At 36.7% G+C, this 27,663-nt stretch overlaps 2 protein-coding genes across 6 annotated transcripts in view; one reads left to right on the top strand and one right to left on the bottom strand.

Moving 5' to 3' along the window:
- CEP44 (centrosomal protein 44) lies at nucleotides 1-15,760 on the bottom strand. Its single transcript, XM_030041130.2, has 11 exons — nucleotides 15,596-15,760; nucleotides 12,192-12,338; nucleotides 11,430-11,577; nucleotides 10,269-10,415; nucleotides 9,207-9,314; nucleotides 7,650-7,781; nucleotides 7,064-7,273; nucleotides 3,374-3,443; nucleotides 1,302-1,429; nucleotides 1,005-1,042; nucleotides 1-202 (listed from the first exon to the last, which is right to left on the bottom strand). The coding sequence occupies exons 2-11, from the start codon at nucleotides 12,278-12,280 to the stop codon at nucleotides 145-147; spliced, it is 1,128 nt and encodes a 375-aa protein (XP_029896990.1). The 5' UTR covers nucleotides 12,281-12,338; nucleotides 15,596-15,760; the 3' UTR covers nucleotides 1-144.
- FBXO8 (F-box protein 8) overlaps nucleotides 15,758-27,663 on the top strand; it is an 18,712-nt gene continuing 6,806 nt past the window's right edge. The window contains exons 1-3 of one of the 5 annotated variants that reach the window (XM_030040474.1): nucleotides 15,758-15,960; nucleotides 20,897-21,233; nucleotides 23,460-23,586. In XM_030040474.1, coding sequence (XP_029896334.1) covers nucleotides 20,905-21,233; nucleotides 23,460-23,586 — 456 coding nt within the window. In that variant the 5' untranslated portion in view covers nucleotides 15,758-15,960; nucleotides 20,897-20,904. Of the gene's footprint in view, nucleotides 15,961-16,074; nucleotides 16,180-16,217; nucleotides 16,547-20,893; nucleotides 21,234-23,459; nucleotides 23,587-27,663 lie in introns of those variants that run through there. The other 4 variants (XM_030040733.2, XM_030040301.2, XM_030040389.2 and 1 more) reach the window with 4 other exon arrangements.

Raw genomic sequence — 27,663 nt, forward strand, 5'->3', positions numbered from 1 at the left:
TTAGAGAAAAATATTTATTCAAAGGAATAAAAGGACTTGTGATCATAACAAATTTGATATATTAAAAATTTAACGCTGTACAAACATACATATTAGTTCTGATATCCATAAGTCTACAGGGACCAGGTCTGAAGACCTGTGCTTTCAGGTCTTCTCAGAGGTGTTGCTTGATGTTTTCAACAATTCTGAGGTTTCTTCAATTCTGAAAATAAATTTTGTTTACACACACACACACTTACTAAAATACAGTAAGAAACAGCTGACTTGCCTTTAACTTTCTAATGAATCCAAAATACTAACAAGCAGCATGAAACCTTAAGCTTCCTCTCATCCCCCCTTTTCCTCTGCAATTGGTTTGCATTTTAAATGTCTACCACATATCAAAAAACCACATATCAAGTAACCCACACAATAGAATTAAATCACAAAAAAGACTACAGCTTTTTTCAGGCCAGGTACTTATAGAATAGAAATCTCTTGCTAAAGAAACATTATACAGCAGAGCATTTCTCTTCAAGTGTAATAAAAATATTTCTTACATAAAAAACTTTCATTACAGATTGCAGGACTAGTATCAAATATACCTTAATACAGTTATCACAATGCTTAGGCTGAAATTGGTTTAACCTTTCCTTAAATAATAAAAAACAGAGTTAAGCTATTGTAGTTATTTTTCGGGAAGAAAAGTTGCCAGTACCAGGGAATTCCTATCAGAAGATAAATAATATTGCTATTCCTTGTCAACCAGATTCTAAACACTATTTAATCTCTAGTTAATACTATTAAGAATGCTTTCTATTGCCTTTTAGAAACCAAAACAGTGACTCATCCCACAAATACAGAACTGTAAGTGGATTTATTATCCAGTGGAGTCATAAGGAAATGCCACACCTGATGTAGAGACCTTTGAGGTTTGGAACACATATGTACGTTCTCTATATGCCTTAGTCCAGTACGACTCCCTCCTGGGAAATGAATTCCTGCTGCCCTCTCCTATTACTTACATTTTACTTATCCTTTCCATTCTTTGTCTTGTTGTCTCCTGCAATTTAAAAGCAACAAAGTTAGTGAACTCTTCAAAGCTAACATTCTTCAGATGGACATTCAACCTGAAAAATTCATAGAGAAAATGTGACTTTAAGCACTGTTTACATATCAAAAGGATTTTTATGAGACAGACCTAGATGTAGTTTTGCAGTTTCCTTGTTTTTCACTAGTAGTATAAACAACTAAAACTAATGCTTACTTGTTCTCTTGACCTCAGAAAGGAAATCACCTAAGCATTTGCCAGTTTTACTTACCTTTGAAACATCTGTCAGATCATGAGAATTAATGGTCATGGCTTTGGGAGATGGGTCTGTGGATAATAGTGAACTGTATCCAGACCACTGATGAAGACTCTCTGGCATCTCCTCCTTCCTCTCTGTACCTATGGAGAAATACTCATTTTTGTGTCACCTTTGCCTTTTTGCTCTCTTATTGCAAGGTCAGCTATCAAATAGCTTGATTTACAGTATGTAATAACAGAACAGAATGCATTGTTTAGAGAGAGAAGAAAAGCTACTGGTGAGGGTCCAAAATAGGTTTCTCATTTTCTTAAAACAAGGTAAGTACAGTATACTATGTATAACAGACTGGGTCAAATATGTAATAATAATTTCAAGTAGTTTACATTATTTTTATTGTAAACTGCCTGTTCAAACATGTCTTTAATTTGTGATAAGTAACCTGTCTTATAAGCAGCATAAATATAAACAAAATCATCACCTTCTTGCTTAGCTTAAAATTTGTGTCAATCTCTTGCTGTTTCCCTAATTCTCCTCCTGTTGGGACAGGTTTAGGATCCATTCAGCAGAAACAGATTTTTCTTTTACATTGGGAAGGCTTTAATACTCTTTGCAATTTTAGAGTACTATTGTCAGGGAAGAGAATTTAGTATTTAGAAAAAAAGTGTTCCCATACCCTTATTTTTAGTAAGGCCACCTTTGGAACATGTTTAGCTACACTATTCTGTACATAAAATCATATTAAATTATTTTTACTCAATTAAAATTAAAAATTGTTTCTTCTGTACAGCTCTGAATCCTGAAGAGCACTACAACCAAAAAGAGCATCAAAGCATTCTGAGTAGTGTACATCTCAGACAGAAGAGTTAAGACTGGCCACATAACTTGTATGCCTAAAATTTCCTGAATCATATTTTAGAAAAACAGGAATAACAAATTCAGAAGAATTCTAGAAGTCTGAAAATATGAAAATTCTCTTTTAAAGACCATCAGCCTACTTGCTGACTATGAAGTCCTCAAGTGTCAGTAACATACCACTAAATTTATGAAAGGAAGTAAACATGTTGCAAGCTTTCTAAGGTCTGTAAAAAGAAGGTCCCATTTCTGAGACTTCAAAATTAAAACAAACTTTGACATAACCAAGAAACTGCCTTCCTAATTTCCATGGAAACTGGATTACTGAGTTTTGCTTTTAATTTCAATACAACAGCCCAACACTGGACAAAAATGCCTAATAAGTGAGAATGGGAAATAGAATATCCTCCTTACTACTGGTGGTAGGAATAACAGCTGCCATAGGGGAAACAGGCCAAATTAATAAAGAGAATGATACAAGGTAAGGGCTAAAGAGCTACCATTGAGGAAGACAGAAGAATTACTTATGGCCTGGGGAATGTTTTTAATTTCTTTCCCACTTAAGGCTGTTTCATTTACTACTTGTATGTTATCAAAATTAAGTTGGAAATGGAAGAAAAATATTTTTGTCTTGCTCTTCAAAATAAGAAAGCTTAGCAAAAATGCTAGTTGAATAGCTGCTAACTGCTTCAAAAGGGATGAAACTATAGAAGATGTTCAGCAGTGATGTGAAAAACAAAATGGATTATAATGAAAAAGCCCTGATTTGTCCTGAGCACCATTATAAAAGTAAAAAAGATCGTAAATGTGATACTATTTTGATTATAACAAACCTGTGACAGCAAATATAATTCCTTTTGTGCTTATGAATAGCTTATTTTTAAAACATAACTTTTTAAAGTGCAGATAACATTATTGTTTTTCACATCTTTAGCTATAGCACCTTAATTAAATTTGCATCTTTGAGATTTTTAGTAGTTATTTGTAACTATTCATTACTATGCTATATATTTTCATTAATGCTTTAACAACTATTTCAGTAAAGTAAAGCTTCTAAAGGATAAATTACAAACATGAAATAACTAGCAGGTTAACTTCTAATTTGCAGCATGCATTTAAACTCAGAGGTCACTAAATTGCAATTCTCTACATAAAAACCATGTTTTTAGTCAAGATCATCAAGAAGCGTTTAGCATATGATGTTAATTAAAAAGAAAATCATTAATACGCACCAGGAGAAACTGGAATCCTACTAGAAGTACATTCTTGACTTACGTTGCTGAACTCTGTAGGTAAGTCTCCCTGAAATACAAGTTTACTGCATTTTAGCCATACATACTGTTTAAATCATCTTGACTGAAGAAAAGTATATTTAAGTACAATTATGTATGCATTTGCTACACCATCCAGGTATGTTGGCACTGCACAAATGTCTTTACAGGACTAAAAAAATCCAAAATTTCCATACATACATTGCATTAAAAAACTAGTCCATTTAATGAGGGCTTTTTTAACATCAATATTGCATTCGTAAACAGCTCAAAACCAGGTCCAAATATAGTGCATATAACTTAGGTATGAGTAGAATGAACAATCAGTCTGTTCTTGGCCTGTGCTAACAATTACATCTTGACATTGGCTGCCGTTACCCTAACAAAATAAGCATGCCTTCTACTCCTGGTTGATATTCAGGAATGCAGCTCCTCAGTCCTAGAAAAATTACCCTATAGATGAACTGAAATTAATTCCACTTAAATGCTTAGAATTCAAAAGCCTATTTTAAGCTAGTTTCTCAGGCTCCTAAATGAGAGGGCTCTTTTAAGAAAGGTTCTCAGTTTAACTCAATCTAGCTTAGAAAGGGCTGTTCATAAACAAGGAAAAAAATTAATATTGTACTAACAATAAATGGTTTTGAGTGCAATTTTCCAATTTCAAAATTAAAAAAATCCAACACTCAAACATCTAGACTTTTTTCACCAATGAGCTATCATTATGATTTGAAATCTCAACTTTGATAAAGTATATCACTTTGTATACTGGAGTAACTATATCAGTCAACAAGGGAATATTATACCCAAATAAGTGAATGAGGGAGAAATAGTAGGTATTGTGTGGGAAGAAGCTGGAAAAAACTGTAATAATGGATGCCTCTCAAAAAAAAAAAAAAAGAAGTTATGTGCACTGACTACTTCTGCTCAATTCCTTTCATTGAAATGGATTTGGTAGCTTTCAGACTTTCCCAGAGCTAAATGCACAGCTGCTGCTACTTTGGCAGCAGTGCAAGACAGATCTTAGAGTGCTCCTGCTATGTTGGCTAGATGCCAAAAGTTTCCTGAAAAATGCAAGAGAAAGAAGAAAGGAGTAATTCTGAATTGCTTCTCTATCTGTGAAGCACAACTTGGATGGAATCTCATGAAACAAAGCAGCAGCAATTCTCTGGCCTAAAGGATTATTTCTTGGCGGTTTTCAAATGCCTATTGCAAAAAAGTTAGGGTTTTGAAGACTTTTTTTTATATAAAAACCAGCTTATTTTGCTTTGAAAAAAGACAAGCAACAATGCCACACACAAACTACATTCAAACTTGTTTCTGCAGATGACTGCTTTTAGTAACATGCAGCACAGAAATATAATTATCTTACTGGAAATATTTGAGTGATATTAATGTTAAGTATTTTCCAAACACTATTCCAAACCTTTGAAGAACAGCAATAAACATGTTACTGAAATAATAATAAACCAAATTTACAGAAATAAAAGCAGCAGCCTACTCTGAAACACAAGCTTTCCCATGCTGCTACCGTCACAAATGCAACAACTATCTCTTGAAGAGAGTACACTTGAAAGAGGAAGAAAATTGTCTGTGGCTGTTCAGCTGAAGGCCTCTTGAGACTGCTAGCAGAAGAAAACAGTATCATTGGTGGTGTTATTTGGATACATGTCATTGATAATTAAATTACAATATCCATAAGAAATTGTTTTCAAATGGTAAATCACTCGAGCCATTACTGACCTGAAACTGTGTTTAAAAAAAAGTGATTGAGAATGTCAATCCTTATCATTTGAGCTACAGCCTTTATAAACGACCTCGTGATCAGTCTGAACACTTCTCCATTTCAAGACTTTGCATAACTAGCAAAGGCACACAGAAAAAAAACATCTTGTATACAAGTATCAGTGACATTTTCAAATTTGCAGGGTGTGCTGGTTTTGGCTGGGATAGAGTTAATTTTCTTCATAGTAGCTGGTATGGGGCTATGTTTTGGATTTGTGACCAAAACAGTGTTGATCATACCGAGATGTTTTCACTACGGCTGAGCAGAGCTTACACAGAGCCAAGGCCTTTTCTGCTTCTCACCCCACCCCATCACCAAGTAGGCTGGCGGTGCACAAGAAGTTGGGAGGGGACACAGCTGGGACAGCTGACCCCAACTGACCCAAGGGATGTTCCAGATCGTATGATGTCATGCTCAGCATATAAAGCTGGGGGAAGAAGAAAGAAGGGGGAGGACGATTGAAGTGATGGCATTTGTCTTCCCAAGTCACCGTTACATGTGATGGAGCCCTGCTTTCCTGGAGATGGCTGAACACCTGCCTGCCCATGGGAATTGGTGAAAGAATTCCTTGTTTTGCTTTGCTTGCGTGTGCAGCTTTTGCTTTACCTATTAAACTGTCCTTAACTCAGGAGTTTTCTCACTTTTACTCTTCTGATTCTCTCTGCCACCCCACCAGGGGTGAGGGTGGGGGAGTGAGCGGGCGGCTATGCAGTGCTTAGTTGCTGGCTGGGGTCAAACCACAACACAAGGCCAGCCACACACACAAAGCTCCTGTTTACAAGTAAATTCAACATTTTTACAACTACAGAGAAAAATGCAACACTGATCAACTATTTTCCACAAGAGTTTTCAACTTCTGGAAAGCATCTGACAGTATCTGGAGGATACACAAGATACATATGCAAATACACTTTGTAATTAAGCATGTGATCACAGAACTGATGTTATGGTCCACTGCATCTCAAAATATTTACATGTGTACATATATGAAATGATACAATGTGCATACAAGGACCTTTCAACAGCATGAAAAATAGCACAAAGTCTTAATGCAACAAAATACTTGATTTACTCTGACAGATACAACAAATGTAGCCACATTACAACTGTAGCACTTTCACGAATTTAAAAATGCAACTAACATCATGGACAAGAAATAGGAAGGGGAGGGGGCTGCAAAAAGGAGAAAGACTATTTATTAGGCTAGAAATTTCAAAGAGCCACAAACTAAGAATAGGACTAAAATAAGAATTAACTTTTCCATTAACCTTGTATTTTCCATTGAGCTAGCCATCTATTTGTGTCAATGATAGTTATACAGAATGAAGACTTAGTCTTCCAAGGGGAATATCTGTATCTGATTAGAGTTTGGAGAATTAAAAAAATAGATATTCAACTGTATCAACAGCAACAACATTTACAGACCAGTATAAGAAATCCAGAATAATGCAGACTAGAAAAAGGAAACCCTTAAATGTGTCACTAGCATCATGAAACTTTCAATTAGAGAAACATTACACTTTCAAAGACAGCATAATTAAGAGTCTTCAAAAGCTTCCTTCTACAAGTTTGCTAGGAAATTAACACACACACAGTCATTACAAATGAAAATAGACTTAGCTATACCTGCTGTACCTGCAAGAAAACAATTTCCAATTGAGAGCTTTGCTTCGTAGAGCATGAGAAAAAAACCAGAACTTAACAGTTAAGAGAAAAATACCACCAACTCCATAAACAGCAATTCCATCAGATCATGCCTTTAAAAATAGTGAAAAATTATAAATCAGGAGGCAGGAAGAGCAGAAACAGGCTGACAACATTGTGTCTGGGCAACTTTTCTTTGAGAAGAAAAACAGAAGTTAACATACCTTTTTGGATTGCAACAAAAGTTCTGTTTCAAGAAGCAAAACTCGACTCAACAAGTTATTCCAGTCCTTCTCATCTATGATCACCTTTCCTTTCAGTTTCTCTTCTAAAACACATAGTTTATCTTCCATCCAATCTAGCTTATGAAGCTTTTCCTGGCAATCAGCGAGCTGACTCTTTAGGAACTCAATCTGAGAATTATCTTCTATGACCTGAAAATATGGTTAAGAACACATTTCCCCTAATTTCAAAACAGATATAATTTATCATTTGATCAATGAAATTAAATGTAATCTTCCTCAAGTTCAGCAACCACATTCTGCAACATTAGAAAATTATTTTTCTTTCAGAATTGCCATAATATGCCTGTTCATGGAACTCAACTTTTAAAAGAAACTGTTGACAGAACTGGCTGTTTAAAGGACAGTACAATTTAACTGACTTTTTTTCAACTTTTTCAATATATTTATTACATATCGATTAGTTATACTTAAGGAGCAGCTATCTTCTTAAAACCTTTATCCCTTTAGAAAAGCCCTGTAAGAAAAGTTAAGAATACAGACAGCATCTTAAAATAAAAGTTCTTACTTGTTCACATTTAACTTCCACAACATCACGATCTAGGTACAATTCTTCTTCATTACCTCCCTGTGCTGGAAGGGGTAGTGGATGAAGGTCACCATTAACTTCATTTCCTGAGTGCCGTTCTACTTGAGGCTTCTTTTGAGTATGTTAAAAAAAATCACTGGTGTTATTCATTACCAGAACATTTCAATTCATCAGCCAAGTAACTGACACAAAAGACCTATCATTTTAGTATTTATCTATATCTGACAATCTTATCCCAACTAGCTGCAAAACGCAGAAAGCAACAGCAGGCAGCTTACTTTAAAAAAATCATATAGACAAGAAAGAGCTGTAAAACAAATATGCACACGCTTTACCATATGTACTGTGTACCTTGATTCCCTTCCATAAACAGTAATGAAGGTATTAATGTCCTCTCTTATTGTAAGCATTGTTAGATTTCTCAGTGTGGTTCAGGAGGTATGAATCTCACTGCATGTTTTAACATATGTATAGACATCAAAACCACCACTCAAACATTGAGAAACAAAAGTTTAACTAGGAAGATTAGAACTCTCTCTTTTCCTTGACAACTGTCAGCAAAATAGCCCTACTAGCTACACATTTCACTTCCTTTGAATGCTTCCCTTAGAGAGAACAAAATATGAGACAAATTTTGCCTTTCTTTCCACGTGGATCAAGTTCTATGGTCACTACCTGCCACAAAACAAAATAAATTACCTAATGATTAAGAACCCACAATTACTAGTTTTGTGCAGCACCTTAAACACTTCCAGATTCCTAGACGTTTTAGTGAAGCTAAAACTCTCCTCTTCTAGAGAATCAACACACTCACATATATCCCCATTCAGTTCTACCATTCAACAACCAGAAGCACCAGATAAATCATTCCAAATATTTTCTTTGTGAAGTTTTCCTCACTGCTAAAATCAGCATTTTCCTTCTAAATAGAAGTCACCAACATTTAATGGGCAGTCACAGTCCTAAAAGTTTTGTGCAATTTTACTTTGCACCCTTTTAGCGGAAAAATACTAGGAAAGCCATGTCCTCCACAGGTCAAGAGTAGCATAGCGCATAAAATCAAGTGTTACTCTTGTAAAACCAAAGCCAAGAGGAATACTATGTTAAGAAATCTTTGTTGAACATATTCAGACAAAATAACAAAAAGCTTGTTGAAAGCACTGCAATGTTAGGCCAAACACACTTCAATCTCCAAACAGGATGTACATGCTTTTTCCAATTGTATCTTCATTTTCATTGCTGCCCTCTGTTTGATACAATTCAAACAGCAAAGAACAGTACTAGATCATTACCACCAAGACTTTGAGATCAACTACTCAGAAAAGAGAGAAGCAATATCCTTTGTATTTCAGCTATTATTTCAGTCAACCACACCTTGGGGGGGGAAAAAAAAAAAAAAAACCCACACAAAACAAAACACAAACCTAGTCTGAGCAAGCATTAAAACCTAAATGAAAGCACATATTCCAGAAAGAGCCTGACTTGCTACAAATGAGGTTAACCTTTAGACACACAACATAAAAACTATTTTCATACCTGTTTGGAATTCAGACCACTGCCACTAGGATCAGCAAGGACATTATCACAATTTGACCATACTTCATATTTAAAAGATCTGAGTTTTTTCCTCGTTTGGTATTTAACCTTCCAAGTGAAGAAAAAAAAAAATTATGCTTCTAGCACAGGAATATTTGGGGGGGGGAGGGGCAGAGATGGATGACAAGGGCACAGGATGACACACCCCATTCCTGCCATCATTAACAGGCAGGAATATTGCATGGGACAAACACATTTAAACTTCTGCAGTACAATAATGTCAAAAAAAAAATTAAGTATCACCCTAATTTACAGAAAAAACAGATCTGGAAGTTAATGCCATATTCATAAACTTATTAATGCCTATGCAAGGCTGCATCAAAGCTGGTCAAAAATAGAAAAGACAAGTTGCACCAGAGTTGAAAGACAAATATGAAAAATATGTAGTTATGCCCCCAAAAGTGACAAACGAAGTATACAGAAGTCCTGAAGACTTGTTATACACTCAAACGAAACAAAATCCTGTAAAATACGAAGACTGAAAATTCCTTCTATTAAAGCACAGATTGATACACAGCATAAACCAATAAAAAAAAATGCCTTCACAATGTAAAACAAATATGATTAATGAAAACAATCAGATTTGAGATGTATACCACCGAAACAAATACAAGTGTCATGTTTAAATTAAATGTTACCAGAACTTCAACATATCAGATGAGTTTGCTTTGTTTTTAAATCTACCTGCAAAGTCTATCGAGTTACATAAACATTCACTATGTCGAGAAGTGTAAAAGAAAATATGTCACTTAGGTAAAGATACCAAATACCAGATCTATCTTCATTCTATTTTTTTGTTTATACTACGAAGCATTGGCAGCTTCATGTCTTTTGTATACCTGATAGTACTCAAGCATCTTACAATGGAACTTCATACTAATTTCCCCCTACTTTGACCATCAGCAATGCTGCATCTTCAAATAAACTGGTCTTCAGCTTCTACCTGCAGCAAGCATGTCAAAAGAAACTTATCTTATAATAAAGTTACCATTTAATCAGTACCTTATTCGAGTTACTTAATTCTTTATGTTTTTTCACCACACAGTTGATAATGTCACAAACAATCTGCATTTTTCTTTCTGCAAAGCCAAACTGAAGAAACTGCTGCTTTGTTAAAATTGGTTTATATTGAAATTGATCTCGAAGCAGCTGCAACAAAGTAAGAGTTTATTTCACTTTCAAAAATCACCAGGCAATTTGCTGTAGAAATGGCATGCTCAGGTTATTTTTCTACAATCTTTTCTTTCATTCTGCACTTCAGCAGTTAAACCTTTTCTCATTTGGTTATTTTCTCATTTAGTTATATATATATATATATACACACACTCTCAGCTGGTTCTTCTAACTAGACTTTAAACATACCTCTTCCAGAAACATTTCATTCACATCACTCTTGTAAAGTTTAACTCACAGTCTTAAGATTCATGAAATAAATGACTGTAGACATTAATATTTTAAAAAGTTAAACAAAAACTTTCCAAAGTGAACACACAATAAACAGTTGTATTAATCTCAGCAAACGCATCAGAAGGCTAAGTAAGGCTCTCAAAGAGCCTCTTTGTAAATGAGCCTCTGTCCTCCTCAGATGGAAAACTAGTCTGAATAAGCTAGTATTCATTAATACATCAATCTACCTTTTATAAAAATGTGCTTATGGATATTTTTAAGGATAGCTCAAGATTATTTTTATTCAGTTAAGAATTTTATTCCAATTCATCAACTGTTAAGTATTGGACTTTATACATTGATATGGCATAGAGTTTTAAAATAGCTGTATTTCTTAATTGTGCTTTCATTACAATTATTAAAGTTTGCTGTGATTTTTTTTGCTGCTTATGATTTCTTAAGGTCATTTCTATAAAACTTACTGTGTAATAAATATTTTGGTATTCTTCAAAACTAACATAAAACAATAATATTACTGTTTCTGCAATTGTTTCAAAATTGAGATTTGGGTAAAAACATCCATCCTTATTTTCATGAAAATCTAAAGACTTGCCACATAGTTGCTTACTACTCATCTTAAATCCTAACAGAATTACAATTCATGTTCATTGCCAAAAATTTTTGACACTTTCTAGTAAAACTCAAACTAAACGCTTAATTTTTATGAGGCCATACTCAAAACTGTGTCTCTTCTGCAAACAACATGAAGACACATACCTTATAAATAGCTTCAATAAAACGCAAGTCGCTCTTTGCTGTGAGTTCCACATTGCACTTTACCAAAAGTTCTGCTATGTGAGTTGAAAAAGATGTAAAACAATAGCTGATGATAGGTAGAAATGCAGCTGGATCACCCTTTACTAACCTATTGAGAAACAACAGTATTTTACAGAGCAGAAAATAACAAAAGCCTTTCATCGCATGAATTCAAACGTCTAACTTGAAAGGTGTTTTAATATAGCCAGCATATTATATCCAAGTATCTCCTTCATTTTAAGGGTTTTTTTCCAGGCATATCTCATTCAGCAGTCTTGACTGTTATCTGTAAAATGCTCAAAACTACACTTTTGTGATCCTCATATAATTTTAACATTGTCTAGTCTAAAGCCCACCAGCATTCCCATCTCAACATTCAACATCTTGGGTTTTTTAATCTTTACAGGATAAAATTTCTGAAGAAAGTTTTGCTAGCACTTACAAAGAAATTATAAAGGTGAGAGATTAATCAAAGAAAAGAGAAAAACAGCAGAAGAAAGAAGAACAAGATAGTGATACACTTCAGGATTATTCTCAGGATTGCTCAGAACAGCAAAACTGCATCCTTTTATCTTCCAGTTCACATGTATCAAACCCCAACTTCCCACAGACATATGCTTTGCTTACTCAGCACTGGGTGCAATGCTAATATTTATACATATCTTGTTTACATATCCTGCTGTCATCATGGATTAGCATAAATTTATTCACACTGCCGCTTACACTGTATAATCCACATCTCTTGGATAATTTAACAAGCGAAGTCCTTGTTCTATTTTTCTTAAACTTCCTTTTAGGTCTCCTGTTGCCATTATTCCAAATGCTATTCTTCTTTCAGATTATGAAATAAATGTAATATAGTACATTCTCCTTAAAAAAAAAAAAAAAAAAGTACATAAAAGTTACAAAATGCAATAGAATTATCACTGAAATTCAAATGTTTTCGCTCCTGTTTTCTAGACATTACTATTTCCAAAGTGTTACAACACAGCACAGAGCTACAGCTCGATGCCAATTAATATCAGCCATCATCTTCATGCATTCTAAATAGGACCAAGTAGTAATCCTCAATCTGATCAACTACCAAAGATCTTTAAAGATATCTGAAAGCATATTAAGAATTTAGGTCTGGCTAAATCCACTAAAACTGAGTGAAAACAAGTTTCTTCACTGTTTCAAAGGAGCAGAGACTCCGTAAGCAGTGAAAACTGCTGCTTATTCTTTTCTTCACCTGGCCCCAAGCTCACTGGCCAAAAGAGCAATGTTTGGATGTGTAAACATCAGAAGACAGGACTAGCAACTCATCACAGACAATACTTCTCTATTTAGATGATCCATTAAATACACTTAAAATTGTTTAGGGGGAGGGGGTAACAGACTGCCTAGATATTTCAAAATAGGTGCAAGTTTATTGGGATGATAACCAAAAGGTCCCTGTTTAACTTCTACATTGTAACACACAAGTTGAGAACCTGCTTTTTATTTATTGTGGGCTTTGCTTCACAGAAGAAAGAGACTCATCTAGGGACTCAGTACAAACTACAAAAAGGTGACTTTCTCCCTGCAGAACGATCCTGCAAGGAAAAGGAAACTGAAGACTGCAAGAAAGAAAGAAAAAAATAAAGGGGAGGGGGAAGACAACAAAAGAGAATCAGCAAAGCATGAAATCACCATCATCCAAATCAGTTTTTAGATCTATCAAGGGGATAAATAAGTACAGGAAGCTTACACTTTTAATACGTTTTACCACACAGAACTGATTAGTAAAATCTCACATGGAGGAAGAATACTGGCAACTCCACCTGGCTGGCAGATAGTAAAATGAAACACCTGAAACAGTACCTTCAAATATCAGTACTAGCAATTATCTTAAAAAACCTTGTCCCTCACTCCATTGCTTCAAAATGTTTATATTTAGAGACAGCTTATAAGTACTATTTGCTGTATCTTACAACCGTTTGTTTATAAGCAACCAATATTAGCTTTTCTCCAACACAAGACTTTAAAAGTGCAGACCAGATGATAGCCCAGCTCTTAAGTCACAATTGAAAACAAATGGCTTGCATCTTAGCAATCTGGACAGACCGATAGAACTTTAGAAAGTCTATTAGCAAACAGCCAAACTCAGTGGTTTTTGAACGGTTTAGAGAAAAACCAAGGCAAAAAAAGAAAAAAAAGAGTTAGTTAAAATACAGAAGTACAGAAAGTTGACACCTCACAAAAAGTTCTCCTTCCTCACTTCCTTGAGATCTGCTTGTGACTGGCTTAATCCTCTACAGTACTTCCCCCAAAATTCTCAGTAAAAGTAATGATTTCAGCTATAAAGCCTTAGAACAGAAACTTACTGTTCAATTTTCTGCTAGAACTTGGGAGATAATTGCCTGCCACTGTCTTCATAACAGAAAACAAATACTTGGAAGCCTACAAATCCAAGCAGTGAAAAGGCATTGCCTGACAGCCTATACATGAAGAGATATTCTCAAAATACAGACTTCTATATCATTTCTCTTGCTGACACAAGATTCAGACTAAAAGACCAAACGCTCCAAAGAGATTATGTCTAGCCTTGTCAGAAATTAATTCTGACGGATACTCCAGTTTGCAGCTTTGTTATTTGGTTCTACTCATTAAAGCAATGAGTGTTCTTGAAAGGAACTTCTTGACCACAAAGTTCACTTATAGTAAAAAAAAAAAAAAAAAAAAAGAAAATACAGTTAAAGCTTGCACTCACAATTATCTGGGTTTGTTTTTTGTTGGTTTTTTTTTTCTTTCTTTCTTTTCTCTTGTGCCTCTATGGTGTTTAAATCAGCAATCTTCAAGGAGATGAAGATCTTCACATGTGTTCTGCCCTTGTTAAAGTATTTTCTTCCTATTTAATTATCAGGTTCTTCCTCTTTAATCATTAGGTTCTGGGTTATTAGTCATGCCAAATATAACTACACAACATCATTGTTAAAGGCTAGAGACAATTTAACCTCACATATTTGGAAACTGAGGCAGCTATTCTTCCTGCATTGCCTTACAAAGTGATCCACCCTATGGTTTTGCCAATTTAACCAGATCTCAATACAAGTCTCAAAGAGTCTGACATAAAACTGAAGCTCTAATCTGCAGTGCAAATACTTGAGGAAGACACTCTCACAGGAATTCATTTAATCATATAGGCAGTTTCCCAAAAGTATCATCAATCCTTTCTACACCAGACCTCTGGATGTAAAAACTGGCAACTACCATCACTACAAACCGACTAGCTCAAGAGATCATAAAAATAACAGAGTTAAGTTGGTAGAAACTACTTTAACATCTTGGGAAGGTGAACACTGTAAAAAGTGGCACACAGCTTTTGCCTGTAGGAATTCATGACGAAACACTTACAGAACATTGGCTATCCAGAATAAAACCGGGTATAACAAAGCATTAAGAGATGATAACACAGAACTGCAAGTGGTTTAAAGAACTACTCTCAAAATTGCATATGGTATTCAAAGAACTAACAAATGTCAAAAACAAAAAAAAAAAAAACACCCCACCACCAAAAAAAACCATACAAGTTACCAAGCACCTTAACACTGTAAACACTGTCTTTAAAACGCCTAACAAAAAAGTCTTCTAATTTCTTCTAATTGTATTTAGACTCTTCTGTTACACGCGGCGGGGAGCGGGGGGGGGGGGGGGGGGGGGGGGGGGCAATCACACCGTTACGCAGAGATGCAAAAACGTCAAGGACAAACACTGCGCTTCACTATCGCGCCACCTGCAACAGACTCGCTTCCAGCACACAGGATACTTGCAAACGAGCGACCCGCGCAAGGAACTGCGCGTGGCGGGCCGGTTGCCCTGGGCGCCACCGAAACACCGGCGGAAAAAAAAAAAAAAAAAAAAAAGCCCTGGCTGCCGTCCCGGGGCCGCGCCGGCGCCCTGAGGCGAACTCGCAAGAGCGGGACCGGGGCCGGCTCGCCACCGGCCCTTCCTCGCCCCTAGACCAGCCGGAGACCGGGCCTCCCCCGCTCCGCCCCGGGGCTCGCCGTCCACTGAGAAGAAGGGGGGCCCTGGGCTCGGAGCTGTGCCGCGCCGCCGGCCCCCGAGGGGGCCCAAACCCCCGCCCCCAGAGACGTCCCGACGCTCACCCGCGCCAGCCGCCGCCGCCGCTGCGGGAACCCCCTTCCCGCCCGCCGCCTCCCCTCAGGAACCCGCCGACCGGCGGCGGGCGCAGACTGAATCTGCCGCCGCCGCCAGACCCAACGGCCGCTTCCGCTTCCCGCGCGTCCCTCCGCGGTGACGCCACTTCCAGCAACAACAGCAAACGTCAAACCTGCCAGGCAAGGAGACGGGGCGGCGGCGGCCTCCCTGCGTGCCGGAGGGGCCTGCCTGGCTCCCGCCGCCTCTCCCCGCCGCCGCCGGGGGCTGCTCGGCCCCTTCCTGCCCGGCGAGGCTCACGCACCGACTCGGGCCGGGCTCGTCGCGGCGGCGGTTGGGACCGGAGCTCGCATAGGTAGGGGCCCCGCGGATTTCCCTCAGCGGGGCAGAGGGGGGCGGATGGACGGGCGGCGCATCCAATCGAGAGCCGGGGCCGTTGGAGCGGCCCAATGGTGCGCGGGGGCGGCTCCCGCGGGGCCTGGCTCGCCGGTGTCCGCCGAGACGGGGGGCGGTCGTGCCCCGGCCTGCCCCGGCCGAGGTCCCGGCCCCCCTTTGCGGGGAGAAGCGCGACTCGGTGAGGCGCCGGGGAGGTGGCGAGCAGGGCGGCCGCGCAGCTCCTCGGGACGCGGGGCGGGGGGAGGGCAGCCGCGGCCCTCGGCGAAGGGGGCTCCCCGGGGCGCTCCCCTCAGCTGGGGCGGCCTTGGGCGTGAGGGACTGGCGGTGCCTCTGGAGCCGCCAGCGTAGTTGCCTGGAGTCAGGTTTGGCAGGCCCTCACGTTGGGGGGACCAGCAGGCCTCGGTTACGAGCGCAGCTGCGAAGGACGAAGCTTCGGCTTCGGTAACAGCGAAGGAAGGAACGTTTCCCGTTCGCATAATTGTGGTCGCAAAGCAGCAGCTGTAGAGCTCGGTTACCATAAAGTGGAGGGGGTTTATGTCGAGAGCGTATGTTGGTTTTTATTTAATACAGCAGAAGCCAGTACCAATGCAGCATTAATCTAGCTTATGTTTAGCTTTTAATATCCCGTCACGCTCTTCAACACTGCAAAATAATTTATTATGCAGGAGCAAAGTAACATGAAGAAGACATGATTAAAATTGAAGTCAGACTCTGATAGATATCAGACAGACCTAGAGAAGATCAGCAGTTTATGAACAAGCTTGGTGTTCTTTTTACTGTGGTAGTCATTACGGCCAAGCTATCAAGAGGTTTCAATTATTAGATGAAGTTACATAATTGGAAGTTTGGAACCATACATTTGAGTGAATCTGGAGATTGAAAATGTATGTTCAAAATAATTTTAAAATATGGTCCTGGACACCATTACTTTAAAGGCTTTATAATAATAATAATGAGTTTACCCATCTTGTTTTATGAGTGAGTTCTCAAAGCATTCGTCCTGGATTACTAAAAAGCTGAAAGTAATTGTGCGATGGAGAAAATAAAATGTGATCTAACAAATAGCATATAGGCTGCTGAATAGCTACACATTTTGAAGCTTGTGGATTTCCGGCAGCTGGTTCGAGAATGGTTTAAATTGTCTCACTTTGTTTCTTCTCTGAAATTTCTCCAGTTGGTACTTAAAATAGCAAATATATGAATTTTTTATCATTTTTTACATTTAAAAAGACTTTAAAAATTATTTCTGCACTGACATTCTCTGTATAAGCATATGAGTACATTATAAGAAGGCTAGTTCCTTGAATGACACAGTATTTTTTTTCTGTCTTGGAGCCACTTCTAGTATTAAATAATTTAGAAATGATTATGTTGTTGGTGATGTATAGCAAGTAGCTTTTGTGTGGGGAGAAAAACCAGCACCAGCAAGAACTGTCAATATTCTTGTTAGCTCAGTATTCCTCAATAGAATGTATTTTGTGAACAGGAACTTCTAGCTGAATATTGCAATAAAGATACTAAACTAGCAACTAAAATTTGGATATTTGATTTAGGGCTGAGTAGTAAAACTTGATCCTCTGTGACCACTACCAAATTCTTTACAAGTAGTGCATATAGAACAGAAAGATAATCTGACTTTGAAGAGGTTTGAAAGCTGTTACAAAATTGCCAGATGCTTACCTGATAGCACTTCACTTGATAATTGACTGGGCACAGCCTTTCTATGAGCTGTTTCTGATAATGCTGCTCGTCTTTCTCGTCTTCCTGGTGTATTATGATTATGAAACTTGTCACGGTATGATTCCTAATGATCTTCAGAGCCTTGAATTCCCTGTTAATCCTTTTTTCTTTTCCTTTCTTTTATTTAAACTATGCTCAAATAATTAGTATTTTCGGAAGATTTTTAACAGTTGGGAGTTAACAGATGATGTTTAGAAATGTGGCTTTGTTATAATGGTACAAACTAATATCAGAAAAGGTGGCAAAAATACTATCAAAATAATTTCCTTAATTTGTCTTACAAAAAGTTACCTCAACAGATTTCTGCTTTTAACAGAACTTTCCTTTCTCTCTACTTGACATACACAGTTTACATAGAATAGGTTCTCTCATTTCATCTTTTGTGAAATATAAGGTTTAATATTGCAATCTTGTCATATTTTTTTCCTGCTGATTTCTATTGCCTTAGTGGTTAAGGGCTTGAAATAATGATGAGGAATTACAACCCCTCACTCCTGGTTCTCTCTGTCCCTGAAACTAGTATTTTGCTGTTTGGCTATTTTATCATTTTGTTTGGAGTCAATGCTATATTTTCAGGCAGACTTTATTTTTGTTTTTACGTGAAGAGCTACACTGAGAAAGTGTGCAGATATATTTGAGTTGCATCTACATGTCTGTGTATACATTTACCTCTTTCAAAACCCTAAATTTTTTACATAATTGAATTGAAAGATGGTTTTTATTCAGTCATTCAGGTCATCTGATATCTTCTGAGAGTGAACACAGCCTCTGAATTTAGCATCTGCATATTTGAAAGTGTAATGCCTTGTTGGCAGCGTTCAATCTACTCGCAGGGCTAAGGTCAAGAATTGGTTGAAGCCTCCCAAGGTATTTAGAGACATCTAAGTACAGTACTTAAGTAATTAACAAGCTTATATACAGTGCCTAGCAAAACAGGAACTTTATATTAATTGAATCCTCTAGCACGGTGATAGTAGCTCCTTTTGAAATGCAAAATGAATTTGCTCAGAAATATTCCTTATCTCCTCTTTTCATCCCTTAGGAAAGTCTCCTCTCCTCCTTCCAGCCCTTGGCTGTTACTGCCTACCCACACAAACTGGTTTTTAGCTTGGTTCTTCACTGCACATCACTGTATGCTCTGCCTGCTCGGCAGGGGCAATAGCAGCAGCAGCTGGAGTTGGAGCTGCAGGCAACTTGATGGGTCTATGCTTGTAGTCCCAAATGCCAGTTCTGGCACACCTACCACCAATTCATTTAATAGCTCTTGATTTTGTTGTAACAGCGCTTGGTGATCCTGCTGTGGGATGAAGGTTAGTAACTTCCTTCTTGGAGAGATTTAGTTGTTCAAAACCAGAAAAAGGTGGCACTGAGCAACTGCAGCTCTGGCAATGTTTCTTTTAAAAAAGTTGCTAGCTCTTATTATTAGGCAATGAAAAATAAAGGTAGGTTCTTAATCTTGTGAAGAAATGTGTTTATTTTACAGCTAGAAGTTTCATAAATTAAATGCAAACACCAGCATGAATTACTGAGCCCCACTTTCATCAGATCGCTCATCCTTGTGTTGCCACTTTTTAAATGGCAGATTGTGGTATAGCTTTATCTCATGAAGCAACTTTACCAGTAGCCTGAAGGACTTTTAAAAATTTTATGCTGGTCTCGACAAAATGAGAATACCTTCTTTATGCATACATTCTTGCAGCCAGTTGCATATCCTATTTATGGTATGATTCAGCTTTTTTTTTTTTAAACTTGCCTGATAATTTATAGCAGTTGATCATGGTTTAACCTGCCTCTGTCTGATAAAAAATTAAGCCAAATATGTAACTGTAAAAGAAATGAGAATAAAATTAATGATGAATTTATGTAAAACCTTGCATATTACTAAATTGAATATAATACGTGTGACTACAGTTTCTTCACAACTGTGGCTTTATCTAGAAATAAATTCTTGAACTTCCCCTGAATGGATGCTTATATAGGTAACTGCTTCACCAGCCAGCTGAACCTGTCTTTTGTCTACTTCCGTCTTGGTTATGCTTTTTTTCTGTAATTTCTCTAATTTCTCCATTTTTCTCCCATAATCACTCATTGCATCCATGGCTTGTTTCTTTCTGCTTACATAGAACAGTTTCCATTCATGTCCAGCCTTTAACAGTGTTAAAGCCCCGTTTTTACTTCCTCATGCTAATAGAATATACATAATTTCAAATACACGTGAGATCCTACCAGACCAGGCCATAAGTGTTTCTTTTTTGAAAGTCAGCATTGAGAACCTGCAGATTACTAGCATGATCGCTTTAGTGATCTGTCATCATAGCAAAGGTTGAAAAATAAGATAGATCACCATATATACACTACTTGTGCTGGGATTAAGACAACATTCTCATACTGAATTAGTATGATTTATTTTACTTTTAATTTTCTCTCTTGGTAAATACAGGTTACTGAAATTTGAGTTGTGGCACTCGGAAATCGTGATAACTGACTAACATTCAGGGTCTGTTCTCTTTATTACCATCTGCAGCAAAGTTTGACAAAAAATAACAAACGGTGATTAGTAAGATATAGAAGCCTTATCCTGAAGTTTTTATGCTACTGTGCAAGAAAGCTTGAAAAGATACTCTTGGTGCTCAGAAACAAGAAACTGAATCGTTAATGCATTATCATTGAAGCCATTAAGCTTTTTCTTAATGTAGTCACGGCCTAATTTTGTGTGCTACCCACTACTCAAGACATTTTTGTTTCTCCTTACATGTTATAGCACTTCATTAACTCTAAATAAGGTATTTTTATTAAATTTTAAAGGAAGTCTGGAGATAATAATTCCAAATGTTCTTATGGTAAGGCTTCTTAACTTGCATAGGACATAGATAATGTTTGGTACTGTTTGCAGAAGCTTATTGTTAATTTTGTAACTCTTCAAGCGTAGAAATTTTTGAAAAAAATCTTCAAGTTTTTTTACGGGGTTTGTTTTCAGTATTTATTCAGTTGCTCCATTGGAGACAGATTACATCATTAGCATTAACTTTGACAAAACTCACTTTTTTTCTATTCAGATCAGTCCTACAATTTTATTTTTCCAGTGTGTGCTGAGTCTGTCTTACAAATATTTATAAATAGGTGTCAACATTTAATTTGGATTTTATGTCCAGCAGGCTCGCAGATGGGTCAGGGACTCTGGAGAGTTGCTAGGAACCAGCAACTGCAACACCAAGGATACAGTGGACAAGGCTATCTTACCAGAGAACATGGTAGGAGAATAGCTACTAATAATGTTTCCAATACAAGTCATCGCAAACAAGCCCAAGGAGGCATTGACATCTACCACCTGTTGAAGACAAGAAAATCTAAAGAACAAGAAGGATTCATTAACCTGGAAATGCTGCCACCAGAGCTTAGTTTTACCATTTTGTCATACCTGAACGCAACTGATCTCTGTCTAGCTTCATGCGTCTGGCAGGATCTTGCTAATGATGAGCTTCTCTGGCAAGGGTAAGCAAAAAAAATTAACTATCACGTGGACATAGTAAAAATAATTATTAGATTTTAAATTTGTCTCAGTGTGTGCTTTTTGTCATTCTAACCTTAGCAAAGGTATCTTAAGTTAAATGAGATTTGACATAGGGGAAACATGAATGTGGTTTAAAAATGTGTTATTCTGGATTTCTAATTACTATCAGGTGTTAGTGGAGATTACTACATACACAAGTGTGCTTGGTACAAGTATACATGTGTATTACTACACACCTGTTGTTTGATATATCATGGGGAAAAAAAACAAGGACTTGTCTTCACTTTTGTATTAGCTCAAAGCACATCTCAAATGTTTGTATTATTACTTCTCTGAACTTCAAACAAATATCTAGCTTGAGCAAGCAAACCTATTCTGCTGAAGCTCCAGATAGAAAGGGTTGAGAACTCATCTATATAATTGTCTTAGAGCAACTTAAGTGTATGTTTTTGGAAGATGAGTGATGGAAGGGGGAAAGAACAGGTCAGTTCTGCACACGCGTCAAGTGGAATTTCTGCAGTCTAACCGTTGAAACACATTTATATAACATATGCAGAGTTTGTATGTCCAGAAAATTAATAAAGGAACATTCTATTAAATAAAATAGTATAAAATCAAAATTTAATTTATAATATTTTCTTTGATATTTAGTGTTTTACAACGCCAGGAAAGACTCATGAAATCATACTTATCTTTAGAATAGTCAGTGAGCAGAACTTGTATCTTCTTTCACAACATATTCTTACCCCTTAACAGACAGTAAGTAGTATTACTGTAATAGTTGCATCGTTGTTCAGGTTCTGTTTCTTCTTTCATTGTGCTCTACATCTCTTCCTTCCCTCAACTGTTTCTTTGCCCCTCTGCATTTGAATTAAGCAGCTTCACTTCCTATCACGCTTTATGAACTCAGCAAGAGGATAATGCAATTTTAACTTCTTACTCACAATTGTTCTGCTGTTGGGGACTGTTGTCTTGGCAGGAAACAGGAATTCTAGTGAAGATCCTGCTAAGCTTCTAAGTTTATGTATATCAGTATACATTGCATTGTACTCGGTTCTTAGTATCAAAACCACACTAAATACGAATAAATTCCCTGGACCAAAGCTTGAAGATACTATAACTTCTTGATTGTATGCAGTATATAGTCTTAACGTACAGTATTTTTCTCAGAGTTCATCCTGGGAAATAGCTCAATCATTTTTAGTGAAATCTTCCCAAATAATACTCAGTTCAAAGTATACACTTCAGTAGTCAAAATGTGTCCTGATTTAGAAAATTAATAAAAATTAATAAAAACCTTAATTTGCATAATCTCTATAGACATCTTAATCTTCAATATTCTGCATGTATTGGATGTGTTTGAGTTCAGGCTTTGGCAGGTCCTGTGGCTGCAGTTCTGAACTCAGTCCAAATAAGATCCAGGTTTCTGAACTCAAAACAAAGTTTCTGTGATGTCCTCCGTGGCTACCTGCTGGGTCCTAAGCATTGTGCCTAATTATTTACAAAACAGATGTGTTGAAGCAGAACTACCAGTTCAATAACAAATCTAGATAACAAAGTGCCTAGAAAGTGAAAGTTCAAGGGAAATCCAGATGGTGTCATCAAGGACACTGGGATGAGGGACAGAAACCGATGAAACTGAGATATGGAGTCAGAGTGGGGTAGAAGGGAGAGAAACTGAGAAGTGATGGAAGATATAGAGGAATGGGCCTGGATCAAATAATCAAGACTGGAAAATGACAGTCAGGTAGAAAAGGACAGATGGGGAAAGCAGTGAGTTAATGGCATAATTTTGTGCAGATGTGGTGTCCCACTCACTGCACAACTGAGGCACAAGAAAAGAAACACAATTTTTTAATGTCACACTGCTGCAGGAGAACTTGTCACAGTTATCCAGTGATCAGATACTAGGAGTGCCGCAGGTCTCAGCTGTGTGGATGTCATTATGATGCCACCTACTGGGGTATGTTTTGAGATTGCACTCGAATACACCAAAACCTGGGTGAGAAGAAAATGATAATCATATAATTGAAGACTTTAGCAACACACGTGCAAAAGACTTAATAACTAAGTGTTACAAGCAACCTATTTCTAACTTCTCCTACAGTTTGAGTATTTGGCTTTGCGGTGTTGATTACATTTTGCTTCTGTAAAATACATGAAATACAGAAAGGAATTTTGATAATAGACTAATTCTATTTTCATAGGTTGTGCAAATCCACTTGGGGTCACTGTTCTATATACAATAAGAATCCGCCTCTAGGATTTTCTTTTAGAAAATTGTATATGCAGCTAGATGAGGGCAGTCTCACCTTTAATGCCAACCCTGATGAGGTAAGTGAACTGTTGCTGACAGTAATAAACAGTTAAAATAATTGTGATTGTTTTATAATTATAGCCATATTAAAAGCCAAGTTTTAATAGGTGTTTGTTTTACTGTAGGAATGGTTAACACTAAGTTACAGCCCTATCCTGATCTTTTTTGCATATGGTACCTGTGCACATCATTTACATGGCTTGCCTCTTAAGTGCTCTGTACAGCCGTCTGACCTATGGATGCCAGAAATTCATAACTGCGTATTGACTTAGGAACGAGGCAGAGATCCTAACTGAAGAGACAATGGTGAATTTAAAAAGGATAATAATATGCTTACATAAATTAAAATGCTAAAATGCTTCTGCAGAGTATGAGTTTGATCCCACTTCAGTTAAAGCAGGATGAGGTATAAAGTAACACCAATTACTTCTATGACAATTATGGTTTCTTGTAAGGGATTTTTAAATATTTCCACTATCAAGGGGCAAATCTTGAAATATTATGAAAAAGATGTACTGCTGAACTATCCTAAAGATCGGTTTGATTTTATTTCTATGGATGTTTGTTATGCATAAACATAATCTTTCTTTATAGTGTATAGCAACATATATTTATTTTCAAAAAATATCGTGTGTCAGACTAAAAGATTTCCATTTATTAATTCATGTAACTAACTGGAAAAGTCAGTTTCTGCTTTCGCTCTGTCACCTTTCAAAGAAGAGTTTGAGAGTAGACAGCTTTTGCCTGGGAGATACGCAATTAATGCCCAAGTGACAAAGGGTCTCTTTTGTGTATGAAACCAGACTCCTGCTTCCTGTTTTCTAGGAAAAGAAGGTACACAGTACTGAACAAAAAGTAGTATTAACTTCCTGCATATGTTTATACATACACAAGGAAGTGGTAATTGAATAAATCCGAAGTAGGAAAAGGATTAAGAGAAATGAAAAGATACACTTCTAGGAGCCAATAGTTTCCTCTGCTGATATGATACAGAAGGCATGAACTTGTGACTAAGGGGTGAAATAAATCAAGAAATTGTATGAATCATTACAATAATGTGATTTTGTTTAAATTCTTGCTTTATCTCATATTCTGCTTGATAAAGAAACCCACTACTTTTATTAGTCACAAATTACAGTATTTTGTAATGTCTCTGGTAGAGCTCTGCCTTGAACTGTGATACGCAGTGCTGAGACATCTTATCAGCACCTTGCCACTCGAGTAATTAGCATTGATTTTCAGCAGGATTTTGGTGAATTTTCTAATAAATGTAAAGCTTTTCAAATGAAATGCAATATTTAGGTAACTTAAATGTGTTTTCAAGAATATATCAAGTTTTAATTAGTAACAGCTTTGTCCACCCAAATTTTTCTTTGTCTTTCAATTTGTTTTAACATAATTTTTCACCTACTATCTTAGTTTATAATATGCTGTTATATTCCAACCTAATTTAAAGTAATCTTGGTAGGTTTAAAGCATGTGGAGCCTTCACAAAAGGCACTGAATAAAAAATTCATTCTTTTTAAAGGAAATTAAGATCTGCAAATTAGAGCTACCTTATAGTATACCTGAATTAGGTATTAAATTTATTATGACACACTTACTTCTTCTGGGTTCATTATGGTTGTATTGTACAATTGTAGTACAAACAGTCCGTTTCAGGCCTAGTGAGAGACAAGAACCTCAGGATATCTCCTAAGGGCTTCTGTTCCTCTCTCCCTGTGGAGCACCGTAGCCTGGCAGGAATCATTCAGGGCCTGAGTTTCAGGAGAATTCACAAATACTCTTGCTTTTATTGTTTACGACTGTGATATTGGCAGAATTATTATTATAAGGACACTGTGACTGGAATATATGATATGACATTCCACTATTACAAATTGCGTCTCCGAATTTCCTGCCAAACTCTGCTTTACATTTGATAACAGACCTGATCAAATTACTATAAAAATAGGAATACTTACAGCCACAGGAGCAAGATTCTCCAAAGGACACCGCCCATGTCATGAAAATGGGTAACCAGGCTCCACAGCAACAGCTCCAGAGCTAGCGGTGGCTCACGGGGTAGGGAAGAGCATCTACACACTTTGTGGTAGGATTCTCTGGTTAGCCATTGTTGTGTGCATGGTGTTGTGATACCTGCTGTAATTTAATGTACTGATTGTGTGCATGAGCTTGCATAATTCATAGCAGGTGCTCACATTCTGCTGGAAGGATGTGCCTAATCACGTTACACATAATCTGAAAAAAAACCCTCCAGTGCATGTTTGGTTTCTCCCTTTTTCCTTTTTTTGGTGGTGGTTTTTTTTGTTGGTGGTGGTTTTTTGGTGTTTTTTTTTTCATATGGCAGCACCATTGTAGCCAAGATTTTGGAACTTGGGTTTTGTTTCTTTGGGGAGAGGGGATGGTTTAGTGTTAGTATTAACACTTGAATATGAATATTATGTTGTTTAATCTGCCTACATGGTCTCTGCTATATTTTTTTCTAAAGAGTGTATGGTGTATGTGAAATGTTTCTCATGCAGTGCTCATTTCATATCTCATACGCTTATGACTCAGAATTTGTAAGCAACCAAAAGTTATTTCCCACTGTTTTGTATATTGTTCCTAACTCCCTACAAAGTATTTTGTCAAGTTTATTACATGGAGCTATGCTATGTAGTTAAAATTGGAACTGAAGGTGGAAAAGAGAATCCTTTGATCAGGAAAGAAGATCTAATTTTTGTTTCATTCTTAATGATAATGATTCTAACTCATTCTGTTCAATAGCATTTATTTTTATGTATCTATTGGAATCTGGACTGTATCGAAACTCTCAGACTTTAATGAGATTGGGATTTCCTTTACGTAGCATAATAACAATAAAGTACAGTAAGACAGTGCTTATACTAAGCCTCGCTTTCCACTCTTCTGATTGTCTCATTCACTACCTACTTCCCTTAGTTTTTGCCAGGGAGGTCAGTTTTCTGACCTTTTCTTGATTATAAATTAATTGTTAGCCACTTGCGTAAAGCTACGTTACCTGACTTTAATTATAGATAGTCTGTAGATGATTAAATATTTACTGTGCTGTATATTTCTAACCAAAGTTTTTGAAAACTTACACAATTTCATAGTGATCTACTAAGCAAGCCAATTTTGAGATGAATTGATTTATCTGTCCTAAGAATATTAAAAGTATGTGTAAGTCGTAGAGGGAAGAAATTCTTTTGTGTGATTTATCTAAAAAGTTAGAATGGACCAGACACCGGAAACCTTTTGAAAACTCTACGTTAAGTCAGAGAACTTTAATCTTGTAAATATTAGTTATAGATTCTGTGTAACATGAAAAATATTTCTACGTTCTACTTGTGATTTCTGCCATCATAAGTGTGTATCACTGAGACTGTATTTTAAAGTCATACAAAGAAAGAGACACTGTTTGTCTATATTGTGTTCACATTTGTCACCAAATTACTTGATTCATAACTTAGGAAAAAAATTTATATTAGAAAATATAACATCAGTACTGTGCATTTTGTTCCAGAAGATTCACCATGAAATATATTAAGATACTGCATTTCCGTAGAAAAATGGGAATAATAACACCATACATGTCTAATTATTATTTACTAATAATGTTAGTGTTACCTAGAAGCCCCAATTAGAGATTGAGGCCCTACTATGCCAGATACTGTATATACAGTATAAAATGACAGTCACTACCCCCGAAGAATTTATCTAAATAATTAAGCTAGTATTTAAACTTGAATTCCTATATTTCCTCAGCTTTTATTTAAGAACATTTTAATTTGGTTGGTGATCAAAATTGTCTTCTTTTAATACAGTACAGACTAGAAGGAAATCAGTATTTTACATAGATACTTATGTAATCCTACCAAAATGTAAAAGCATATAACTCACAGAATTATAAATCACCTAAAAATATTAATGTTAACATGCTACTAGTGATTTCCTTAGTCACATTTTAAAACTATTTAAGCTAAACAAATAGAGCATGTATACAACCATTTATGTGAAATCTGAAATTTCAAATATAAAGTGAAATTTGTCTTTATTGACAAATGTATTTGTCATATATTTTCCTGCACTAC

Source organism: Aquila chrysaetos, chromosome 1 (genome assembly GCF_900496995.4).
Source record: "Aquila chrysaetos chrysaetos chromosome 1, bAquChr1.4, whole genome shotgun sequence".
NCBI classification, from domain to species: Eukaryota; Metazoa; Chordata; class Aves; order Accipitriformes; family Accipitridae; genus Aquila; species Aquila chrysaetos.

Excerpts from the sequence above, each read along its gene's own strand:
- CEP44 (XM_030041130.2), bottom strand. The coding sequence starts at position 12,280 with ATGGCAACAGGAGACCTAAAAGGAAGTTTAAGAAAAATAGAACAAGGA. Across the intron at positions 10,416-11,429 it reads TTATTGAAGCTATTTATAAG|CTGCTTCGAGATCAATTTCA; the intron begins GTATGTGTCTTC and ends ACTTTGTTGCAG. Across the intron at positions 7,782-9,206 it reads GTGGTCTGAATTCCAAACAG|AAGCCTCAAGTAGAACGGCA; the intron begins GTATGAAAATAG and ends CATACTCAAAAG.